Source organism: Rhipicephalus microplus, unplaced genomic scaffold, assembly GCF_043290135.1.
Source record: "Rhipicephalus microplus isolate Deutch F79 unplaced genomic scaffold, USDA_Rmic scaffold_15, whole genome shotgun sequence".
NCBI lineage: Eukaryota > Metazoa > Arthropoda > Arachnida > Ixodida > Ixodidae > Rhipicephalus > Rhipicephalus microplus.
Genome location: NW_027464588.1, coordinates 18777986 through 18801014, shown reverse-complemented (window position 1 = coordinate 18801014; position 23029 = coordinate 18777986). Strand labels below are relative to the sequence as shown.

Genomic DNA, 23029 nt, shown 5'->3' with positions numbered 1-23029 from the left:
TAAGAAGTTTGCGGGTATAAATTGGCAGCAGCAAGCACAGGACCGGTTTAACTGGCGGAACATGGGAGAGGCCTTTGTCCTGCAGGGGACGTAGTCGGGCTGGTGATGATGATGATGTATGTCATGTAACGACATGACTACATGCCAGGCTCATGATGCGCTTACGGCCATTTCGCTAGCATCACATGTACCAAATTTGGTATTACAATACGTGAATGGATGACGAAGGTATGCGACTAGTACAAACATGACAGTCATATGATGCGTGTCATGTAACAACATGACTACATGCCACGCTCATGATACGCTGGCGGCCGTTTCTCTAGCTTCACATGTACCAAACTCGGTAATACGCGACGCGAGTGGACGACATAGGTAAATGAGACATTCAAACATGATGATCACGACATGCGTGTCGTGTACTGCATGCCACACTCATGATGCGCTGACGGCCGTTTCGCTAGCTTCACATATGCCAAATTTGATATTACGCGACGCCAATGAATGAGGAAAATATGTGACTGGTGCAAACATACTAATCATAAGATGCCTGCCATGTGAGAACATGACTATATGCCACAGTCAAGGCCCCAATATTTCGCCGGCGTTCATTTCGTAGCGTCACCCCAGCGTTGCTACGCCAGGCCCTGGTCTTGCCATATACTCGCAGGTGCGTGCCGCAGGGAGACGCAGTGTTGTCTGGGTAACACATCGGCACAGAGTAATGTTACTCTATGCCTTTGGCGCAAAATGCAGCATATCGCATTTCGCACAGGTTGCCATCGGGCCACACTGACAGACGCTGGTCGCGCTAGGCGTCAGACTATAGAGTGCTCGCGTTTTGCTAATGTAGCGTCGCTGTGTGCAGCGTGCGCGTGCATCAACGCTACATTGGAGTATATTGGGCCCTTCATGATGCGCTCCCAGCCGTTTTGCTAGCTCCACATGTACCAAATTTGGTGTTAGGTGATGCCAATGAATGACGAAACATATGACTGGTGCAAACATGATAATCCTGACGCGCGTGTCATGTAAGAACATGACAACATACTACGCTCATGGCGAGCTCGCGGCCGTTTCGCTAGCTCCACATTTATTAAATGTAGTATCACGTGACATGAATATATGACAAAGGTAAACGACAAATTCAAACATGATTATCATGACACCAAAGTCATGTACGGCATCATTTACCTCCACCTCATACCGTTGTGCTGATTTTAAAGTGACACATCAACATTTCTCATTCATGCTTCGCTTATCGATTCCCACTGTATGTGGGATCTGCCAATTTTTTTCTTTCTTTAAGTCAGTCACATTCTTTAGCAACTTAGACTGTCGAAAATGTGCGCGTACGGCCCTTTTCTTGAGCATGTCTCCCCCTGCAACTTCTTTATTTCCTCTAATGAAACTTTTTAACACAGTTGAAGTCTAAGCTTCAAGCAGGGAACGCACATTGGCAGCCTCGTGAGCACTTCATAGTCATTACTCACGAGGCTGCTTGCTGACCCACTAGGACAACATAACACGCTTTCAGCTTTTCTATGTCCTCCAGAAGTTCGGCCAATTGGTTGATGGTATCTGCATAGCCGGCCGACTTGGCTAAGCGATGGCGACGGCTGATAATGGTGACTGTCATGTCTTCTGCGAGGACTACGCATTTCTCCTCAAATAGCGCTCGTTTTTCTTCTTTGAACACTATAAACACCACAAAACGTCTTGTTTTACCATTTTCAACGTTTCACCAGCACAAAGCGGACAAACAGACGTTTTCTATGTCTTGAAGCGAACTGACGCCAGTTGTTGAAAGCATGTCGGGACTTGAATTTCACTGTCTTCGAGTTCAGTGATCGGAGATAGTCCATTCTTTTTCGCCGATGATATTCTGGAAAGTACCCCACTTCTATCGGGCAGCTTTCGCTTCTTTGTCGGGGCTATTTGAAAGGTAAGCGGGAAAATTCGGGAATATCTGTGCAAGGCATCCTTTGAGAAGGTCCCACTTTCCTCTGGCGATTTGTACCTTTTTACCATTGATGACGTGAGTGAAAGTCTCCAGGACGTCCTCCTCATGAAGGTGCATATCACACACACGTGATGTGCTGGGCAGTTTCTTATCCGCACGAGAAACAGCGTGGTTCCATGCCTTTCGCTGCTCTGGTACACACGAGGCACAAAAAAAATGTCATGGTACATGTCTCTCATTTCCTGTAGCCACTTGTACAACCGAAAACACAACGTGTGGGCATGATGAAAACACGCAACACATACAAACCAGAAAAGGGCATGCTGAAGCACAAGACTGTTCACGCAGAAAGAAGCCTCCACGGTAGCGACGCACTGCAACATGCACAGCCGACGGAGGTTAGTACGGGAGTGACACGAGCGAGCATGCTGCGAGTGAATCCTGATGCGACAGCAGCGTCATGTTTGTCTCTGGCAGTGGCGGCGCCAAGCAACATGGCTTAGTTTTGCAACTTACCTAGTTCTAAAAATGTTGGCTACAGTAACATAGAAGTTCTGTAATGAAAAGAACCTTTGCATGCCAAATTTTGAATTAAAGTGTCAGCTTCTCAATTTGACTATGTTAAGCAGTAATATTGCCAGAAATATATGTCAGATATTCAATAGAAAGCTGTTCTTGGGAGTCAGAGAAAATTTGTTCTACAAAAAAATTGTTACGAAGGTCTGCCGCATGTTTAAAGTGTCCTGGTTGCCTTCTCTGACAGTTTCCAGCAGCTTCAGCTTTGCTTGCATCGTTATATCAGACACAGGGTTGCATCTAGTGTCACTAGGAGTTCCTATAATGTTGTCATGACGACACGCGCATGGGTGCGCACCAGTGCTACAAAACACATGCGCTGTTTGAAACTGTCTAGCAACCCCACCTGAATTGAGTCAGAACAACCTTAGAGTTCAAGGATAATAGCACCTCAGCTTCAAGTTTTAAGGTCACGACGTATTGCATCAGCCTGAGACATCCGCAGCCGTTCATGGATTTCCTTTGTTTGCATCCTCAAGTTGTCTCCTCTGCGGCAACTGCGTATAGCTTCTGACCTTTGTGCGCAATCTTATAGCTACTCTGGTTACGTGTGTGGTCCACCTTTTGCTGGAAGGCAGCGTGCTGGCGCTGGCTACGGAGCTTTTCCTAATGACAAGAAGGCCCCCGGAGCACATCTTGGCCCCGACTATGAAGCAGTGTGAAAAGTTTTAGAACTGCGTGCGATATTGTCTTCTTTTTAACACAATATGCGCGAAAATGTAAATAAATATGCTTGGATACATATATTGAAACGCCAACCTATGCGGACTAAGGTGGCTCATGGAGAGAGGTGACGCTAGATGAAATGGTGAAGTTCATTAGACACCTCATTTACAGAGGGATTATTCACATCACGGGTATCCATCTATATATTGGAGTACCTAGAGACTTATCACAAGACAACAAAAATTTACAGAGAAAAGTGTACAAGTACACTTGTGTCTCAAAAAAAACCATGCAATATTTCACTGCATTGCACGAGTGAGCGATGGAGCAACACCTTGGTTCTGGTTTTCTTTGTTTATGTGAAGAGAAACATATTGTACAACATTGACTATTTTTCCTGGGCCATTTTATCTACAAAACCTATATTCAAAATTTCCTTTGTTTTGAATATTTTTGCATATATAGTGTTTTTTTTTTGCACTGTTTACCATGTAATGACCAAAAATTACACACTTCTCACATTTTTATTCATTCTAAAGTATTTTGTTGTTCTACAAGATATATTTTTCAAAAACAGCATTTCACTGTGCGAAGTTTGGTATGCTGCAATGCATGCTGGAGCACTTTTCTAACTGCAAAAACAATTTCCCGAGACATATGAAAAGCAACCATTTTCGTGCAGTAAGAAAAGAGTTAGGACTTGTCGCACAAAACCAATTAGAACATTTGAATGTTGTCACTAACGTGAAACTAGAAATATGTGAATATTCGAACTTTCAAACATTTTGAATTGCACAGGAATTTTACTATAAGAACTTCTGCAACGTAAATAAACAGCCCACGTGCGAATTTTTAGACTGTTCTGAAAAGTTGCACATTCTTAAACGATGAATGCATGCGTTTATATCCTGCTCAAGCAGTAAAATCAGCACAGCTCATTGCGAAATAGTTGCTTTATTGCCTCCCAGTTATCCAGTGTTTTGGTGTGTGGCCAAGTTCTCTAGAACACATTCGGTGATTGCCGTGAAGCCCGCTTGACTCTCTGAAGCTCGGATATTGTCTTTATATTAAATATTCAATTTTTACACAAGATTTGTGAGCAAAAGTTAGAAAAGCATTACGAAATTGCTGCTAACAATAAAGTTTGGATGAGGTGCTCACTGCTAGACCGCTGTACCGGGAGAGTCTATCTACATAGTACATACATGAGTAGTGCGATATAGCGACATACTTTGAGGTTTCACTTTTGAAAATTATCTTTTGTGGTTTTCAGCAAAAATAGTCCAGGGGTAGTTGCCCACACTTCCCACTCGAAAGATGCAAGTTCGAATCGCAGCAGTAGATGGTCGATTTTTATTGTTTGTGTAACTTTTACAGCTGTATTGGCTTGCTTTTTTTCTTTCTAAATCTAGCTTCAGTTGCTATGCATTGCTACGAAAAGTTACGTGAAATATGAAGTTTTTACCGAATCCCATGCAGTGGCACTGCAAATGAATACACTTGCTGTCAAACATTTTTTTAAATTCATATTTCATGGAATTTTTGGTAGAAATATGTAGCAACTGAAGCTCAAAAAAGGAAACCAAGACAGCAGTACAAGTGACACTAAGAATACAAATCTACTACCTACAGCTCCTGGGTCTTTTGAGTGGGAAGCAGGAACTCTGCCCCTCTACTACTTCAGCAAAGCCGCACGCATCTCTTAAAGCAATGACAAATCACAGACAACCAACCGAAGTTCCGCATGCAGATTGACTCTGTTTGGCCTGCATTTTCTGTGCATTGGTGCTACAGTCGTTCCGGGCACTCCCCTCTCCTAGTAAACTCGTTTAAGGTTGGAGTGTGTGCACCTGGATCCCTGGGTTGATTGACGACGCAAACTATAGATGGCCAACGTGGCCTCCACATCTCGCTGAAAGTAGCGCAAAGTTTCGAGGCTGGTCGGGCATTTTGGTGCAGTGTGGCACAATTCCGGCGAATTTCATGGTTTTGATGCAGCTCAGCGCAAAAAAGGGCAATTGAATCAAATTGGCGCAGGTGTTGCACTCCTGAACACCGCGAAACACTTGCGTCTGCACCTCACCATTCACTGACCTAGCACTGCACTCTGTGCAAGAAGACGAGGGCAAAAAAAAAAAAAAAAGCAGAAGCAGTGTGCACTGCGTTTCAACTTTAGCTCGAGGACATTTATGGTCAAGTTCAACAAAGTTATCGCAAGTGTAATTTCCACCTGGTAAGAGTGCACAGTTTCAAGTAGTACTCACAAAACAATGCAACTTACCAGCTCTTCATGGCCAAATGCCACCGATGGTGATAATGGTGATAGACAGCTGAAATTCCCATCAATCAATGACGGCTGCCTGGCATTCGTTATCGGAGACTCTTCTGGATGAGCCCACTGAAAGAGCAAAAAAGAAAAGAGGAAGAAAAAACTGTCCATTTTCAGATATAAATCTCTAACCTTTCATGTGAAGGCTTGTGCAAATATTCCCAATTCCAATTTGCCTCAATTGGAAATTGCAAAGTATTAGAAATGAATGACTGCGTCTATATAATATTGGTCCACATGTAACCTCCTGTAAAAGTGGTTTTACTGCAAGATAAAGGTTCTAAGCCTTGAAAGCACCTATCCAAGTGTATGTATTAACCAGGGCTGAGCAGTATTACGATACAAGAGTATCGCGACAGTATTTCAGAGATACTTTTCACACGCAAAGCAAGAGCTCTACCCACTGAGCTACACCCCCATCAGAGATACTTTTGAGTAGCTGTATTACTGTATTAAGATACTTTTCAAAAATGTATTTGTACCTCAGTAGTGAAATACTTTACAATGTATTGCCCCTATCTCGATACTATCCAGGACCCGGGTATCTGGTTACTTTTTTTTCTGAAATGAGGCAAGACATGTTTAGAATGGGAACCATTTTTTTTCTGCTCTGATCTTGGCAGTTCGCGGCGAGATATGCACTCACCATTTCTACATTTCTGCTGAGGGTGAAACTGACTCGTACCTTCCTGAAGGTGAGCTAGTCGCTTTGCTACGCGCATTCCATTTTGCACCTTCAGGCAGAACTGGAATGTGTTTGAATGATCACCTGCTTGAGCTTCCCAACACTGCTATACTGGCATTTTGAACTCCAGCAGCGATGTTTTCATTACGAGCAGCATTGTATACTGCACAATGGGCGGCAAGCAACAGTGTCGTTCTTAAAATGTGTTTCCTCATGCCAATTGAATGAGCAGTGCATAATTTTTTCTCTCGTTTTTTTTTTCTTCTCTGTTTTTTGCAGCGTCTATTTGAAAAAGCGGAGCTTATCGTGGAAGCCACAAACCACCCAAAGAATTTGGTGTGTGGTGCCGTGTGCCATAAACGATACTTCTTTCTTCAAAGCATTTCGGGAAGACGCTGGCGTAGCGACACGGCGATTGGAAGGAGGTCTTCTTGCATTTTCTTTTGCACTTTTTGTTTTGTTCATTCTTATTTCTGCTTTTTCTGTGTTTCAAGAAAACACTAAACCTTCACCTGGAAGCAAGCGCCCGTCTTCATAGTTTCTGTGTTCCATTCTTTCTTTGCGCTAGGCCACTTTAGCAAAACTGAAAACCAACGAGCCTGAACCGCTAGTCTGCTTAGAGAAAATCGGTGAAGCAAGCGCCACCATTACAGTGGCAGCAAGGAATTCAGGAGCCTTAATTCCTTTTTTTAGTCAGAGACACATGCTGACCGCTGTGTTTATGCAGGATTAGCCGTAGCATGTTACAAGTAACGGCATTAATGGTAGTACATTGCTTTTTTAGGTAACTCAGTAATGTACTCGTTACCATTTCAAAACTCTAACGAGCAAAATACTTACGTTAAGGTGGCGGTCCTACTCTGACGACACTGGCTCTGCATTTTAGGCACTATTTGCTGATGCACCACGCTTACTGTGTGGTCAGAGTATTGATGTGAATTGTATCCACTATAACACAAGTTTGTGCTCCTCTGCAGCAGTAGAGTGACTTCTCGTTCGTGAGTCTTGTGTTGAGGCCAAATTGACGATGTCTAGATGACGGCCTATCTGAGAAGCTACTGCTGCTGAAGTGCAATTGACGCGCCAAATGTTTAAACTAAACAGACTTGTGTTAAATAGTTAAATAATAGCATAGCTTTTCTCGATTCGTTTGTTAATGGTTCCAGCCCTTCGCTTCAACTATGCTACTTCTAGCATAGCTAATAGTGTTGCCGCTAGGTATCCAGATTTCGGTGTACAATGCATTTGACTTGCTTTCATACAGCATACGTAGTTCTTTATTGCAACTGATATCAGTAAATATGTCATTATTAACAATTACGTGCAGTGTAGGCCTCTTTGTAATGCGTTAATGGAACTCGGACTACGGTGATAAAATAATGAGTAAAAATAATTGCAAGTTTCAATGCACTGCACATTTAAAATACTCTGCTGCACATGACTAATCTCTGTACGAAGTATGACTATCCCCGACATAGAGAAAAGTATTTCAGTTTTTGCAAAACTATCTTTGAAATATCCCATTACGTCAATTACAAATGTATCTCAGTATGTGTATTTTAGGCTTCCACACTGTGTATTTCAATATCTGTATTCCGGAACACTTTTTCGTGTATCTCTGCCCAGCCTTAGTATTAACTGCATGTAACTCCCTGAAAAGATTGTTCTTCTGCAATAAAAAAAGAAGGCTAAGCCGTGAAACACCTATCCAGAAAAAATCCACACTGCCGCAAAGCCCCACTTTAAAGATAAATGAACATATTGCTTTGGCGTCGATTCATCACTTTCCAAGCGTAAGAGCTTTTTATACCAACTGATGCACTCAACGTACAGGAAGTTTTAATAAAACACAGCTTATATATCAGGTCATCACTTGCATTCTACCGCAAGTCCAATACTACGACTATTGTGGACATTGCAATACTAGTGTATTGTGGACATTGCTAGATGCCTACCAATGAACAGGCTGCAAAGAAAGTGCTCGGGTTCGCCATCATGCTAAGATGTGTATAAAAGCTGTAAAGACGCACTGGTACTGCGTGTTTGGCAGGCTGTCGGGCTCCTCTGAGCAAATATATTTGATAAGCACTTGACGCATGCCGATTACTTCAAATGAGATCATCAAAAAGAATACAACTGTAGCACACACAACCACAACTCACGAGTGCAGTTGTCCCACTCCCTTTGTCGCTTGTCTCCGTGCACTCCAAGACAGTACTCAGGCGGCCCTTTTGTTGCGACGACAACTTCAGAATCGGGTTCAGCCTTGGCTGTGCCGACAATCCCGCGAAGGCAGTGGACAGTGTCGACGGCGAGGATGCAGGGCTAGTCTCCACAGCTGGAGATGAGGCAATGTGGCCGCCAGCCGACACTCCTGACACTGAAAAGAGTAGTAAAAAAGGGGACAACAGTGCAGCTGTTATTTGCCAGAGGCACTGTGAAAATGTATTTAGAAAAAATGGCAGAAAAAAAAAACAAAAAATCTTCTCACTGCACATGCAGCGTCTGCATAGCCATTATGTTGAACTGTAACTTTACGACATTTGGCCATTTGAGCCCAATCCAGCTGGCAAGCATTAAAATATGAAAGTGGGCCCATACAGTTGAAACTTGAAGTGAAGTCTCAAATAAACTGTATTTACCATGTTTATGCGACTGCATGTTGTTGACTTTAGAGATTTAAACTTTACATATGAAGATGCAGAGTAAATTTTTGGAACTCGAAACATCGAACGCCAGCAAGACTAATCACAAACCTAAAAGCGTTTTTTACTAGGAGACCTGGAATAGCCACAGAAATCCTGGAGCGAGCCCTTGGATTGCACCAAGCGGAATCTGCCAGTGAAACGCGTGAATGCACCGCGGAGGTCGTTTCGCAAGTTGTTTACGTACAGGTCACTGAACCAGTTCCGGTAATGATTCCCTTTTCAGCTTTCTATGTTTCCATGGCAAACTTGTCGCCTCTGCAGAGCATGCATTTCGACCACACTGTTCACGGAAAGCAGGGGTATAATTTCTTGTGCTGCACTAAAAAATGTAAAAATGCACACGCAGATTTCTGTGGCTGTGCGCCTGCTGCAGCTGGGTGTGCTTATCCATAGACCGCGGTTCCTTCACAGCAGTGAACGCAGCCATTTTGCAATGCTCAGCCCATGCACAATGGCGGAAGTGACGTACGCTGCTCCTCAAACTTCCACCCAAATCTAACTTGGCGGGGGAGCAGCGAGAGCAAGACCGCCTCCGGGTGAGTTGCTCTGAAACTGCCACTAAAAAGAACGGACCCACTCCAAATCTACCAGCAAAATCCAGATTAGTCGCAACGGAGCAAGAAAACCTGCTCTGGATCTACCAGTGAAACGCGCCATTGGATACTGCAGTGTGCTTTCAACATAAAATTTGCTTTCTGGCTTACTCATTGGATTCTGTTCTGCAGCTCTTTTAAAATGTCTCAGTAAGTTTTATTACAAGACACTGAGTTCATACAGACACTATGAGGATGATAAATGACGATCACAGATGTCGTAATTAATGCAACCGTTGATTGAAGAGCCACTGTACTAATAGGCAGTGGCCATTTGTTTGAGGGGTACTGGTAATAATTGTCGGAAGCGCCACTGGCTCTCGCATGTTTTCATTTGGCTGTTGTGTGCTACCGATGTTCCCAACAGTCGAGTTTGACCATCATGAGTGCCATCCTCGCCTCATAAAACTGCACTCGTTCACAACAGTGCTCAAGAAGGCTGCCATTCTCTGCGCCGAAGAAGCAAGTACTGCACAGCACGACGCAAGTTTGGAGTTTTGTAATGGCTGGTGCAGCACTGTTCAGTAATGGCTAGAGCGGCAAATCATCGCAAGTCATGTCAAAGGATGAGGCTTTCATGTCCAGGAGTCTGGATGCTTTTCGCAGCTGAGACCTTCCACCATACATGACCAAACTATGCGATCTGTCAACTGGAAACTTACAAACAAGTGCTCAATTAGGCACGCATTGCTGACCTCAGACAGCCGAGTGAAGTCCAGGCGCTGACGGTTCATCGTGACACATTAAAAAAATAACCATCAAAGGATGCCATGAGTACTCCTTCTCTGCCCCTCGTAACGGCAGGTGACCAAAAGCAGTCTCTGATCAAACTTCGGGCAAAGTCTCGAAGCACTGTGAAAGGAAGCCCGATACAAAGCCGAGCTATGCGATAATAAATGAAACCAGCAAGGAAAAAAAAACACCAAGCCTGTGCGAAATGCGCAGCACAGTCGCACCGAGAGCTGGAGGAGTGGCCATTAAGAGCCTTTTATAAACAATCCTTGAGTAGCTGCTGCAAACCCACTTACAGAATACCCACCACGCTATAAATTTTGTGTTGTAGGCCAGCATTCTTGTTCACTTTCTCTTGCAGCTCATACCCACTGTGGAAAAGCGGTCAGGAATTTGTTTGTTTGTAGCCTAGAATCCACGGCTCATACGTACTCTGGGGGAACGGCCAAGAGAACATATAGTCTCATATGGGCTATAACTGCACTATTGCTTACAACAAAAAAAAGGGGAAAAAAAGTTGTAAAATGAACACTGTATATTCAAAAAAAAAAAAAAAGAAGAAGATTCCTATGCTTTATCGGAGAAGAGTGGTACCCACTACGCACTTGCAAAAAATTTTGTGCAATTTTCTGATGCTGTGACCGACGATGATAAAGAATTATGCCTGAAGCTTGAGTAATGGGTTGGAGCAACCGACATCTCACTTGTTACGCAATTCACATTGTGCGACGCCTGGTTCTGAAGCACTTTATTATTCATATTAACGCCATTCCTTGCCCGACATCAAGCCTGCCTAAAGCTAATTTGCAACAAAGTTCCAAGCAGCAGCGTGGCTCTGAGGTAAAATACTGGGCTGGCACGCAGGGTACCCTGGTTCGAATTCTACTATGCCCTAGTCTTTTAATTTACAGAGTGTTTTTCCTTCTTCAGCACAATAGTGGTTATGAACACAAGCGGTGGCGGCGCACGCTACCCTTGTTGTGATCTTGTAACACCTTTCGTTGTAAAATCTTGCCCTTTCCTTAGCTTTGGCTGTGCTACGTACAGACAAATCACGGAAAATACACTCCAACCTCATTATAACAAAGAGGCATCTTACATGAAAACAGGTTAGTTATAACCAAAAATTTGTTATAAAGGTACATTCTTAGCACTATTTCTATTGCAAGAATATCCTTCATTTACTTCGCTATAACCGATATTTCATTGTATCCAGGTTTGAGTGTAGTGTTTGCAAATCCAAAAGCGAGAGGATAAAAGCAAGCGGTCGCGGAGGGAGTAGGTGAGCAGGATAGCGACACCAATGAAGAAGTTATGTTTATCAAGCGATTCTGGTAGGGTGGTCAATCGATCTGAAAGAATAGAATGACGACTCTGAGAAAACAGTGAAGAATTGAGAAGCGTCGCCAACAGGCCGATAGCGGAAGGGAACAACGACTATCAGCGCTGGAGTTAGTGAGAATGTTTCGTGAAAGGGAAACATTCGAGATACGGGCTGAATACATTATGCAAATGGTCAAAACGGTGTTCTTCAATGCAGGAGATCGCATATGTAGTGCGATCAGTTTGTTTCCGTTGTTTTAAACACCATCCGAGTTACACTGCGAGTTATGAGTAACTGTTTTTGATAACCGAGTGTGTAGGTTCGTGTGATGCTTGCAGCCTTAGCCCAGATTATACTTTGCATTAGGAACTCCCTGCTCTGAATGTCTTTGGACAACAACCATCATTCGTTGCTGCCCAAAAAGAGCCTACCCTAAATTGTCTGTGCTTTTGTAGTGCATGTAGAAGTGGCCGGTTTGTTGGCCCTTGGTACCTGTCTGGCGATTGCCTCCTTATAAACAGGATCAGTGACAGTAACATACAAAATATCACAAGAACTTGTGAGCAGATCACAGGAGCTTGGGAGCAGGAACACCCAAGATGTTTCAATGTCACTGGGGCCAGCAATAAAGTATACCTGTGGTTTTACGTCCCAAAACCACGACATGGTTACGAGACATGTCGCTGTAAAGGGCTCCAAAAATTTTGACCATATGATGTTTCTTAACATGCACCGACATCACACAGCACACTGGCTTCTATTTTTTTCACACTAGGGCCTCCGAACTAACGTTTCATGACAAAGAGCTGCCTTGACAGCTAATGAGGAAAGTAGCAAGTTCTGCAACTAATACATTTATTCTTTCAGGGTTTACGCCGTAAGTGTATGGCATTGCATCGGCTTTTGCTTGCGCATCCGAGCGTGCCTCTAGCAGTGCAGCTGGTTTGGTTTCATCGTTCGGGTGCTTTTCGCTTCTTGCACCCGCAAAACTGATGGCTGTGTGGTGTATAATCTCTTAAAGAGTGACCGCTTGTTACTTTCTCCTTTATTGCTCCCCAGAGCGCAATTACATCTGTTTTTATGAGGCGCTACATTACACAAACAATGCCGCCCTGGTTGCGTTTCCTGTTTTGGCGACTCTGAAACGCTAACTCTCTCTTGTTGCCATTAAGACGAATAATTATTTTACCTTTTTCACTTGTTCTCCTTTTTTTTTTATAGGTGCACGACCATAAGAATTTTTTCCACACTTTTACTCACTTCACTTACGCTATTAAAGTGTGCACCAGTTTATTTGCTGCTTGCGAGTCCAGCAAAAAAGTACTCTGGTGTGCCTATTTTTGTATGTTTGCAAGCTATGTTTATCAAAAGTAACTTACCGTACTTAATCGATTCAACCGCGCCCTCGACTGTAATGCGCACCCGATTTCCACAACGAAAAAAAAAAGTAAGACATCCGTTGCAACACGCACCCATTTTTCTCGCTGGCCCGAACGATCACACCACTCGAAAAAACAACTCCTTTCGGGAGCGTCTTCCATTTAAATATGAGGCACGGGGCAAGCTTGTGCCCATCTGACGTGTAACAGAGCATTGCCATCACTGTAGTTTTACCGTGGACCGATGTCAGCACGCGAACTTCCTTCGGCTCTTCTTCTCGACGGTTGTGGTGCCAGGCATGTCGAAGTAAAGAGACGTCTGATCGACATTCTTGATTCGCCCAAGCAGGCAGCCGTTGTTGTGCTGCAAGTTTAGGACGAACCTCTGAAAACTGTGAAGCTTTTCATCGTACTCCTCCGCAAAACTTTTCGCATATGCCCGTTCACCTTCGGAGGGAAAAGCCTTTCCTCTTCATAAAGTTTAGCCAGCACTCGCTCGCTTTAAACTGGCTCCGCGTTAGAACTTTTTCTAAGGCTAATTGCATAGCCCGCACTTGGAGCAGTTCTGTCGTCATGGGCCACTGTGCCGCTCGCTGCTCAAGCACATACTCGCCGAGCAGTTTTTCAATTTGCGGAAACCGACCCTGCAGTGGTCCACTGGAGCCTTTGCGTGAAGCTTTGCTGTCGACAATCTTCTGCTTTTGTTTCCGCCAGTCTCAAACGCACGTTTCGGGAACTCCGAACGACCGCGATGCGGCCCGATTTCTGTCCGTTTCTGCACACGCGATGACGTTTCTTTTAAAAGCGGCATCGTAGTGCACTCGAGTTTTTGGAGTCGGCCCTTCCATGCCCTCGATGCTAATGCACTACAAGATGAACTCCTCAGCACACGTACGAAGTGCTGCACATGGGAAACACATAGGCAGAAATGGCCGACGCGCCATGCCAACGCACGAAGGGGGCGGCCATTTTAGAAATGTCGATGGCAATAGAATGACCGTATTCATTTTTTTTTTTCGTACTCGATTCTAACGCGCATGCGATTTATGAACTCGCTTAATTGGAAAAAAAGGTGCGTGCTAGATTCCAGTAATTACGGTAGTTCTAAAAAGATCATAAGAGTTTCTTATTTAGGGTTTTGCTTGATGCTTTATGGTCCCTCAAAACAATGAGAATTATTTTAAAGGATAGAATAGCCCAAAAATTTAGTTCAGGAATAAAAAAAATAAACATCTTTGGAGGTTATGTCAAAAAAATTTGACCCTCACAGAGTTAAACTTCTATTGCAAAATGCGCAGTTGCTTTCCTTTTCAGTTGTGCGTATACTTGCTATAGTGCAGCTGAAAAAAAAACAAAAAAAAACACTGCTCTATGTATTCCTCTGGCAGCAAGGCCTGCAAACTCCACTACTCGAAAACACAGTCTTTCATATGGGCAGCATGCTACAGGAGCTTATCAAACAGACCTAAAGGTACCAGGATATTCCATTCAACAAGAGTTCCATTTACCGAGCGACAAACAAGTATGTAGAATTCAAGTACGAGACCAATGATACCAGAGGCAGTTTCATTTAATAAGCAGCAGTTTCTTTCAACAGATTTCCCGTATACTGAAAGCCTTCTGTAGTTTGTTATACAGACGATTCCGTTATAGTGGAGGTTAAATTGTTCCACAGTGTAAATCACAGTCTATAATTACTAGTATGCTCACCTGTGCTTGCCGGAGAATCGGCTGTTGAGACTGGTGACACTATGTGTGCACCGTAACACCTGGCCATCTCCTCGTGGATGATGCGCCTGTAGGCTGCCAAGTCCGGGCTCGGGAAAAGCGGCACTGCCGGTGCTCGAGCACTGGGGATTTCTGTGGCACCCCCCGTGTCCTCGCCATAGTCAGACTCGTCTGATTCATCATCTTTGTCGTTCGATTCATCACCTTTGTCACTTTCAGGCTCCTGTTCTAAACTCCTGCAACGAGAAAAACGAAAGTGTGGACTGCAAACTGAAACTTGAAGAAGACTCTTGCACACCAATGTACACCACACCACAAATAAGGATGGATTTCTGCCACCATTTAGTTATTACTTGTGGTTTTACGCCAACGAACCACGATACTGTGATGTAAAGCGAGATGAAACATAACTATTTGCTAGTGTACTTACACAGATCGATCCAGAAGGAGAATAGCAAGCACAGCAGACAGGCCACTCCTTTTAAGTAGTCTTCTGAACACAGAATATGTCCGACCCAGAGTGTCAGAATGGTTTAGGTGGAGCGACGGCGAATTGCAACGAGAAATTCGAGACCTCCTTCCCTTTCCCAAATGGCTGTGTGCGTAACATTGGTCGTTTCAAAGCATCGATGAATGCCTGTTACAAGCCCCACTGTTAAGTGCCCCTAGGCCATATTTACTTTGTGAATCAGCGGAGAGCCCACTACGTGTTCGTAGGGCAACACGCGAACCTACCCAGCTGTTCACTTTGTTGATGGTTCTGCTGCTGATTATGGTTAAATATGTGCGAAGACCTTATAATGGGTGGCCTTTTAGAGCACCCACTTTTTGCTAAATTCACATATTTTGATGCCTGGCGAGACTGTATGCTTCTGCCACGCAATATATGAAGCGTAAGCTCTTTCCACTACATGACGCCGATATAGTGCTTTTTTTTTTTCCGAGGCTATTCTGACAAAAATTGTGACTCTGTAGTAGTGTGACACTTGCTTGCCATGCAGACAGCATCGCTCGCCACTTGGACCCTGAAATATTTATTTTATTTGCATCTTATTCTTTCGGTCACGGATAAAGTGATTTCTCACTCTCAACAAATGACTCCGATGTCCTGATTTCTGCAAAACGAGCTCTCCGAAATTATCACATTACAACTAGCTTCTGCTTCTTGGCACATAGGTCGTTCGGCCACACACCACTCCCATTCTGCAGGGAAAAGTGGAGTGTTTTATGCAAAGAAAGAGCTTGATCATATTTAGGCATGAAGCTCCTTAGCCCAGCACTTCAACGTCACCACCAAGCGAAGCTCTTAAGACCAGGCAAGTGTGCCAAGCAAAACAGCAGCTGCACGGGCGCGGCGGCAGATGGCGCATGCACTCACTTATTTAATGGTTCCCACCACCATGCGCAGCAGACACTCTCCCTACGTGAACTTCAGCGCTATAATGCCATTGTACGCGAAAAAAGCGCAAGTCTGCAGGGCACTTCCCCGAAATCGCACAAAGAAAGCCTTTGTCATCGGGCTCATCGTCTGTATAACGAAGACCTGTGCAAACGTGCGCAGATTGTGACACGCTCGTTTCAGACAAAAGAGATGCAGGCCATTATTCAAGAATGCAGACACACCGAGCACGTCAACATACTGTAAAATAACAAAATAGGTCACAGCACCTCAACATCGACTAACTGCAGTTAATAACGAGACTTTATCGTGTGCACTTCTGGACACAGTGGCCGCGTATACGATAGACTTCGATTCAAGAACAATCTGTCTCGCATCGATGGTTCCTTGCAATGAGACAAACACGAACTGAACACGCAGTCCGAGTGTTCAAAAACGCATTTCCCAGTGCCGACGACCACGCCGAGTTTGAATTGCGCGGGACGTGCAAGAGATTACATGCTCGGCAACGTGCCGGCTTTTGGAGTAACAAACGAATTCTGCTACTCGCCGAAACCGCAATAATTGCAGAGGCTGAATCTCAGTGAGGAAAGGCTAATCTCGCACTGGATCTCTCTCGTGCACATGCGATCCCTTTCATGTACACCGTCGAATGTCCCCGCCGCATCACCGCTCGCCACCTTACCGATTTCTAGAAAGCCAGCAGAGAGAGAGTCGTTTGAGTCCTATTTCTAAAGAGCTATTTGTACACTGAACACCTGCTGGTTTTAAAAGTACATAGGGGGCCTTCACGGAGCATTCTGTCAGCACGAGGTCATGACTTATTGAGCATGTGCACTGTTACAGGAGGCAAGTTGGTGTGATTTCAATAAATCAATCTGTAGTGCATGATCACCATCATCATTTTCTTGGTCACCGCGCCGCGCCTCTCGCGCAGCTGATGCTAGCTCGAGCTGCGCAAGAATTAGAACGAGCTGACACGCCTGGCGTGGCAGACGCTGGTAGCCGACGTGGCTCTGCTTCAGGCCTGGAATAAAGTGGCGAGATCGGCACGGCCCCATCGGCCGCCTTCGACGCCGTCTCACGTCTCTTCTTCTCTCGCCGCTACATTGGTGACCCGGAGAACACGCCCTTCGCCGAACGGCCCGCTGCCATGTTCCCGCAACTCTGCCCGCCAGTGCCGCCGTTCCAATCGACCTACCCCAAGGTACGGTTTATGCAGCTCGAAACCGTTCTTGCGGTGAATGGCATCACGGACCAGCTGCTGATGCACGCCATTCTTCTCGACGCCCTTCCGGTAGAGTTGCGCCATCTCGCTGCCACTTCAAGCACCAGCCCGCAGCCTTACGATGCCCTCTGCACTGCGGTGCTCGCCCGCAGCGGCAACACATACCGTCCGCTTCCGTTTACCCGCACCAGGCAGGTTTCCCAGGCGTCGCAGAGCAAGGTACGAACCGGTCCGCAGCCCTCCATTGACCGCTACCTCGGTACCCCGGCTTCGACTACTTCTACACCTGATCCGGTCGCAGAAACATCCACTCCTGCACGTGATCACGACCGCGAGGTAGAAGACTCCCCCACTGCGACTGACGTTCCCTCCGAGAGGTACATTCCCTCAGAGCCCCCGTGCAGAGCTTCATCACACGTACCTGCCACCTGCACGTTTTCCACGAAAGCGACGGCACGCGACACCGTGGCCCTCGCCGTTTCCGCGACCACCAGCTCAGACGTCTCGGCCTCCTCCTCGCCGCAGCTGCTGGTCAGCCCCTCGACGATGCCCCCTGCCGCTCCGCCACCTGCCACTGGTGCCAGCAATGGCCTGCCGGGTGCCTCGCCACATTCCACTCGCACCTCCCCGGCCAGCAGCCGACCACCCTCGGCGTCCCCGCTCCCCGCCCTTGTCCCTGTCTCTGTTTCGTGGTCTACGACGGGCCCCAGTGCCGTGCCTTCGCGGAGCCAGAGCCTGCCCTCATCGTCGGCGTCGACACCGGCAACCACCAAAGCAACTGCCACCGTCGCCCCTCTGCCCGTGGCGCCGCAGCAGGCATCTGCGTCGAGACCCGGCGTCGCACAGGTGGTTTCGGCCAGCCCCAGTCCTCGCACCTCTGGTGCCCCCGGCTCATCCAGCCAAAACCGCCACAGATCCTGCCCAAGCTGTCGAGCGGCAGCGCGAACATGACGACCCCTTCGGCAGCGGCGACCACCCGGTCCCAGTCTCCCCGGGCAGCCCAGCACAAAGCCACACCGCGGCCCGCGCCTGTACCGGCGCCGCAGCCTGCGACCACGGTGCAGCGCGGAGCCGCGATGGGGCTCAACACGGAGAGTCCGCTGCTCATCGGGAACCCCGCGGCAGCGCAGCCGGGCATGTTTCCGGCTGGACCTGCGCACGGCACTTTCCTGCTGAACCAGTACATTCCGGGCCTGGGCCACAGCCCGATTCTGATACAAGGCGCACTGGGGCAGACCCAGAGCTCTCTGGGATAGATACAGCAGGTCCAGCTGGCCCTGCGGCCACCCCATGCCACGGGCCTGACCCTGGGACCTCAGACGGGGCCCAGGCCCCATGGGGGACATCCAGGACCGCCTGGCACCCCGACGCTTGTCATTCCACAGAACCTGGGGCCAAGGCCCAACATCTTTCTGGCACCGCCACGCATGATGTCGCCCCCCTCGTTTGCCATAGTCCCGGGACAGCCACTGACGCTGCAACAGCTGCAGGCCATGCTGCCCACGCAGACCATGCTGGCCCAGCCCACACTGAGTGCGTTCCAGACAGACCAGCACCAATCCCTGGTGCAGATACCGACGTTCACCCAGCCGCAGATACTGGCGCATGCCCACCATCACCACCACCACCACCACCACCATCATGGGGCCCTGTCGGGACCTCTAATCTCGACAGGCGGCAGTATAGTGTCCTCTGCACCCAGCGCCAACATTGTCACTCACCATCCTGTCATGACCTCGCGACACACGGTCCACTCTCGGCCTGTCCGACCAGGTCACCGTGAGACCCGCTTGTCGGCTACCACAGCGACCCGGCACTTCCTCCTGCGTCCTCTGTGCAACTCCCAGTGTCGCCCACCAGAGACCCACCGGTTCCCAACGGTCACTACACGTTGACAAACTGGACTTCCTAAACGGACACCTTGCGGATTGTCGTTCATGTATATAGTCTCTTTCTCTTTCTTTGTTATATACACTTCAAATCGCACAAAGCGCTAGGGGGGGAGCCCTGTAGTGCATGATCACCATCATCATTTTCTTGATCACCGCGCCGCGCCTCTCCCGCAGCTGATGCTAGCTCGAGCTGCGCGAGAATTAGAACGAGCTGACACGCCTGGCGGTTTGGACGCTGATAGCCGACGTGGCTCCGCTTCAGGCGAGGAATAAAGTGGCGAGTTCGGAACGGCCCCATCGGCCGCCTTCGACGTCATCTCGCGTCTCTTCTCTCGCCGCTACAAATCTGCTACAGATGAGTTCTGCGGAAACCCGCAAGGTGGCGGAGGGATTAAAAAAGGGGAAAAAGACAATCACCCATTTGCAGCATGAAGCTATAAGGAAACCCGTAAGGATTTGTCAGAAAGAAAAGCTTCTTAGTTCCTGAAAAATTCGTCGTGGTGCGAGATTCGCACTCGGGACCAACGCCTTTACGGGGCGGTCGCTTTTCCAGGAAGCTAGCAATTGGCACTGCGAGAGCGAATTCATCGACAACTCGAAGCATATGGACGCAAGGATGTCCTTGTGGCTTCCTGCTACAAAAAGGATTGTCTTCCCTTGCTTTCCGAATCGATCTGTGTTCATCCTGTCTACTTATGCTCTGACGTCTTGTCCCAGCCACAATAAAGCAGTTTATCTTTACAGAATAATGTCTTGACTACACCTCTTCTGTCAAATGTTCTGCCTACAACATTTCCGCCTCCATCGGAAATGCAGCCGCCGCAGCCGGGATTCGAACCCGCGACCTGCGGGACAGCAGCTGAGTACTTTAGCCACTAGACCACCGCGGCGGGGCTTGCAATATAAAGAGTGTAAGGAATGCACCTTATAACGAATTTTCATATATCACAAACTTATTTTTTGTGTAGCATGACACTTTGTTGTAATAAGGTTTCAGTACATAATTAACAGGTTCTGCAGAGTGAGTGAGTGCTTGAGTGCGTGTGCGCGCATGCGTGCGTGCGTGTGTGTGTGTGTGTGTGTGCGTGCTAACCATTTGGATTTTAGAATGTTTGCAACTGCACTCTCAAATCCCCTCAAGCTCTCGAAATACTTCATAGCATGCAAAGGCATTGCACACTGATTTCGCAACAAGTCATTTTCTCGGCTGTCACAGAAAAAAACTTCCCTAACCAACTAAAAACTTACTAACGCACGCAATATTCATACAACACACACACATTATGCATATATATATATTATATTATATTATATATATAATATATAATATATATATATATATTTTTTTTCACTTACTTTTCTTCATATTTACATTACAATTCGGTCTAGTATCTTCCCCTATACTTCCTTAGCATTATTGTCTGTTATATCTCATTATTATTGTGTAAAACACTGAAAAACGAGCCCTTAAGTATACACTTCTTTCCTATATATATAATCATTAGATGCCAAAGCAAAAGATTTCAGACATACTCCGTAAGGTGTTCCGGCAACGATTCCGGAAGAACAAGAGGAGACATATTCCTCGTTGCACGCCTTCGCCTCATGGTTACATTGACGGGAAGTGTGAACACCTCAGGGCTGCCACTCAGTTCGGGTGTGCCAGCTGCAAGTGAATATAGTATAATAGTATAACCTAGTTAAGTAACTGCTATATTTTTCTTGCATATAAACAACACCTCTAATGAAAACCCGCCAATAAAAAAAAAGCAGTTTCATCGCAAGGGTGAAGCAATGAATGCGGTCGCAACAAATCATGTCGTTATAAGAATTAAGACTTGGCAGTGAACTTATTTTGAATCGATTGTTTTATTTCCACAAAGCAATCGTTTAAGGGGATGCGGCTGCACCAGGGCACAAAGAAGTTTTTGTGGTGCGTCATCTCAACATGAAGTACATAAATGGCAGAAGCACAGCATGTAAACGGGTATACTAGCGACTTGCTACGTCTGCCGAAAAGGTGTGTGCACAACAGCGCTTTCAACTGCGCTCTTACAATCAAATTTGCCAACTGCTGCTAAAGCAAAGCAACACTGTCTGCTAGGAATGAAACTACTGAAGCAGTCTAGTCATAATGCCCTCCGGTCAATAGCTTTCGCCACAAGACACCGAGACTCGGTAACAGCTGCACCACTGGAAAAGCTCCAGCCCCACCGTGCCACCTGCTAGCACCACCTATAGTGCTCATTATACCCGCATTTTTTTGTCATTCGAAATAATGTGCATTAAATTTATTCAAAATTCGTAGGCTATCGCAAGAGTTTGAGGGTGTGGAGAAAAAACCCGACGTGAAAACAGCTCAATTAGGGGGAAGGGGGTACTGAATTTATGGTGTTGAACATAATGTGGTTGAAGAAAATGCTGTGTAGGTCATCTGAGTTCCCTTCACAGTGGCTCTCTCCTTTGTTAATACTCTTGTACACAAATTAAAAACCTCGTTCGAAAGGTTCAGAGCCAATCACAGTTTTTTACACTTTTGCGATAGTGCTGAACATCACTGAGGTTATCCGCACCTATGGCAGAAAACTAACAACAGACCTGCACATGATGCATACCTATACATTTATTTCCATGAGAGATAACTATAGCGACATGAATAAAAGCAGTAAGATGTCCTTAATTTTTATGGCTTTGCCTGTGAAACGCCATTATATGAAAAATTATACACTCCTCGCGAGGTTCCCATTTTGGACCAATTGCTCGTATGGTTGTGCCAGAGTAAAACCACACAAGTCAAACCAGGAGTCAGTCAACTTCATGTTTCCAGTCCAAAACTATTTTTTGGCGGAGTTACACAGGAGACATCACAGCGGTACTGTTTTGAAGGATTTCTTGATCGCACAGGACAGTTTTATCGCTCTCACGTACTGGCATTATCGAGACTAACACTTGCACCTCGACCTTATTTCTTGTGGCTTTTTTTTCTATTATAAAGAACTTTGTGTCCGAAAAATAAATTTAATCGCCTGGCCGTGCTCACGCCTTGATTTGGAACAGCCAGAAACAACAGCACATGGAAAACTGACACTATGTGGTCCTTACGGAGTACTCACTGTAATGTGGTGGCGTGTCAGGGATCGGGAAGGCCACTATCTTCTTGACGTCGATCGTAGCGCTTACCGGAGAATCGAGCTCTGAAGAGCTGTCATCTGGATGGAGGGATGGAAACCACACAAAAGTCTCGTTTCATACCCAGTTATGGATAGTCTTGAATAAAGACTGCCTTAAAGGCTTAGCAATATGGCTCTGTCACCAATAGAAAGTCGATAGAGGTCAACTACACTCAAAGCTCGAACACTGGCATTATTAAGTATCAGTTATGATGAAATAAATCAAGAGTAAACTTGCAATATAAAGAGTTTTGATTGATATTTGGGGTTTAATGTCCCAAAACCATATGATTATGAGAGACGCCGTAGTGGAGGGCTCCTGAAATTTCGACCACCTGGGGTTCTTTAACATGCACCCAAATCTGAGCACACGGGCCTACAACATTTCCGCCTCCATCGGAAATGCAGCCGCCGCAGCCGGGATTCGAATCCGCGACCTGCGGGACAGCAGCTGAGTACCTTAGCCACTACACCACCGCGGCGGGGCTTGCAATAAAAAGAGTGTAAGGAATGCACCTTATAATGAATTTTCATATATCACAAACTTATTTTTTGTGTAGCATGCCACTTTGTTGTAATAAGGTTTCAGTACATAATTAACGGGTTCTGCAGAGCTGAATTGAACAATTGAACTGCTTTACCAATATTGACGAAAAT

At 46.1% G+C, this 23029-nt stretch overlaps 1 protein-coding gene across 8 annotated transcripts in view; it reads right to left on the bottom strand.

Annotated features, from left to right (window-relative positions):
* Positions 1 to 23029, bottom strand: part of LOC119185467 (uncharacterized) — a 631054-nt gene that overhangs the window by 12719 nt on the left and 595306 nt on the right. For all 8 annotated transcript variants that reach the window (XM_075883180.1, XM_075883179.1, XM_075883181.1 and 5 more), the window contains 5 exons: positions 22316 to 22411; positions 20736 to 20868; positions 14666 to 14919; positions 8382 to 8599; positions 5487 to 5603 (listed from right to left, as the gene is read on the bottom strand). In XM_075883180.1, the coding sequence (XP_075739295.1) occupies positions 5487 to 5603; positions 8382 to 8599; positions 14666 to 14919; positions 20736 to 20868; positions 22316 to 22411 (818 nt within the window). The remainder of the gene's footprint in view (positions 1 to 5486; positions 5604 to 8381; positions 8600 to 14665; positions 14920 to 20735; positions 20869 to 22315; positions 22412 to 23029) is intronic.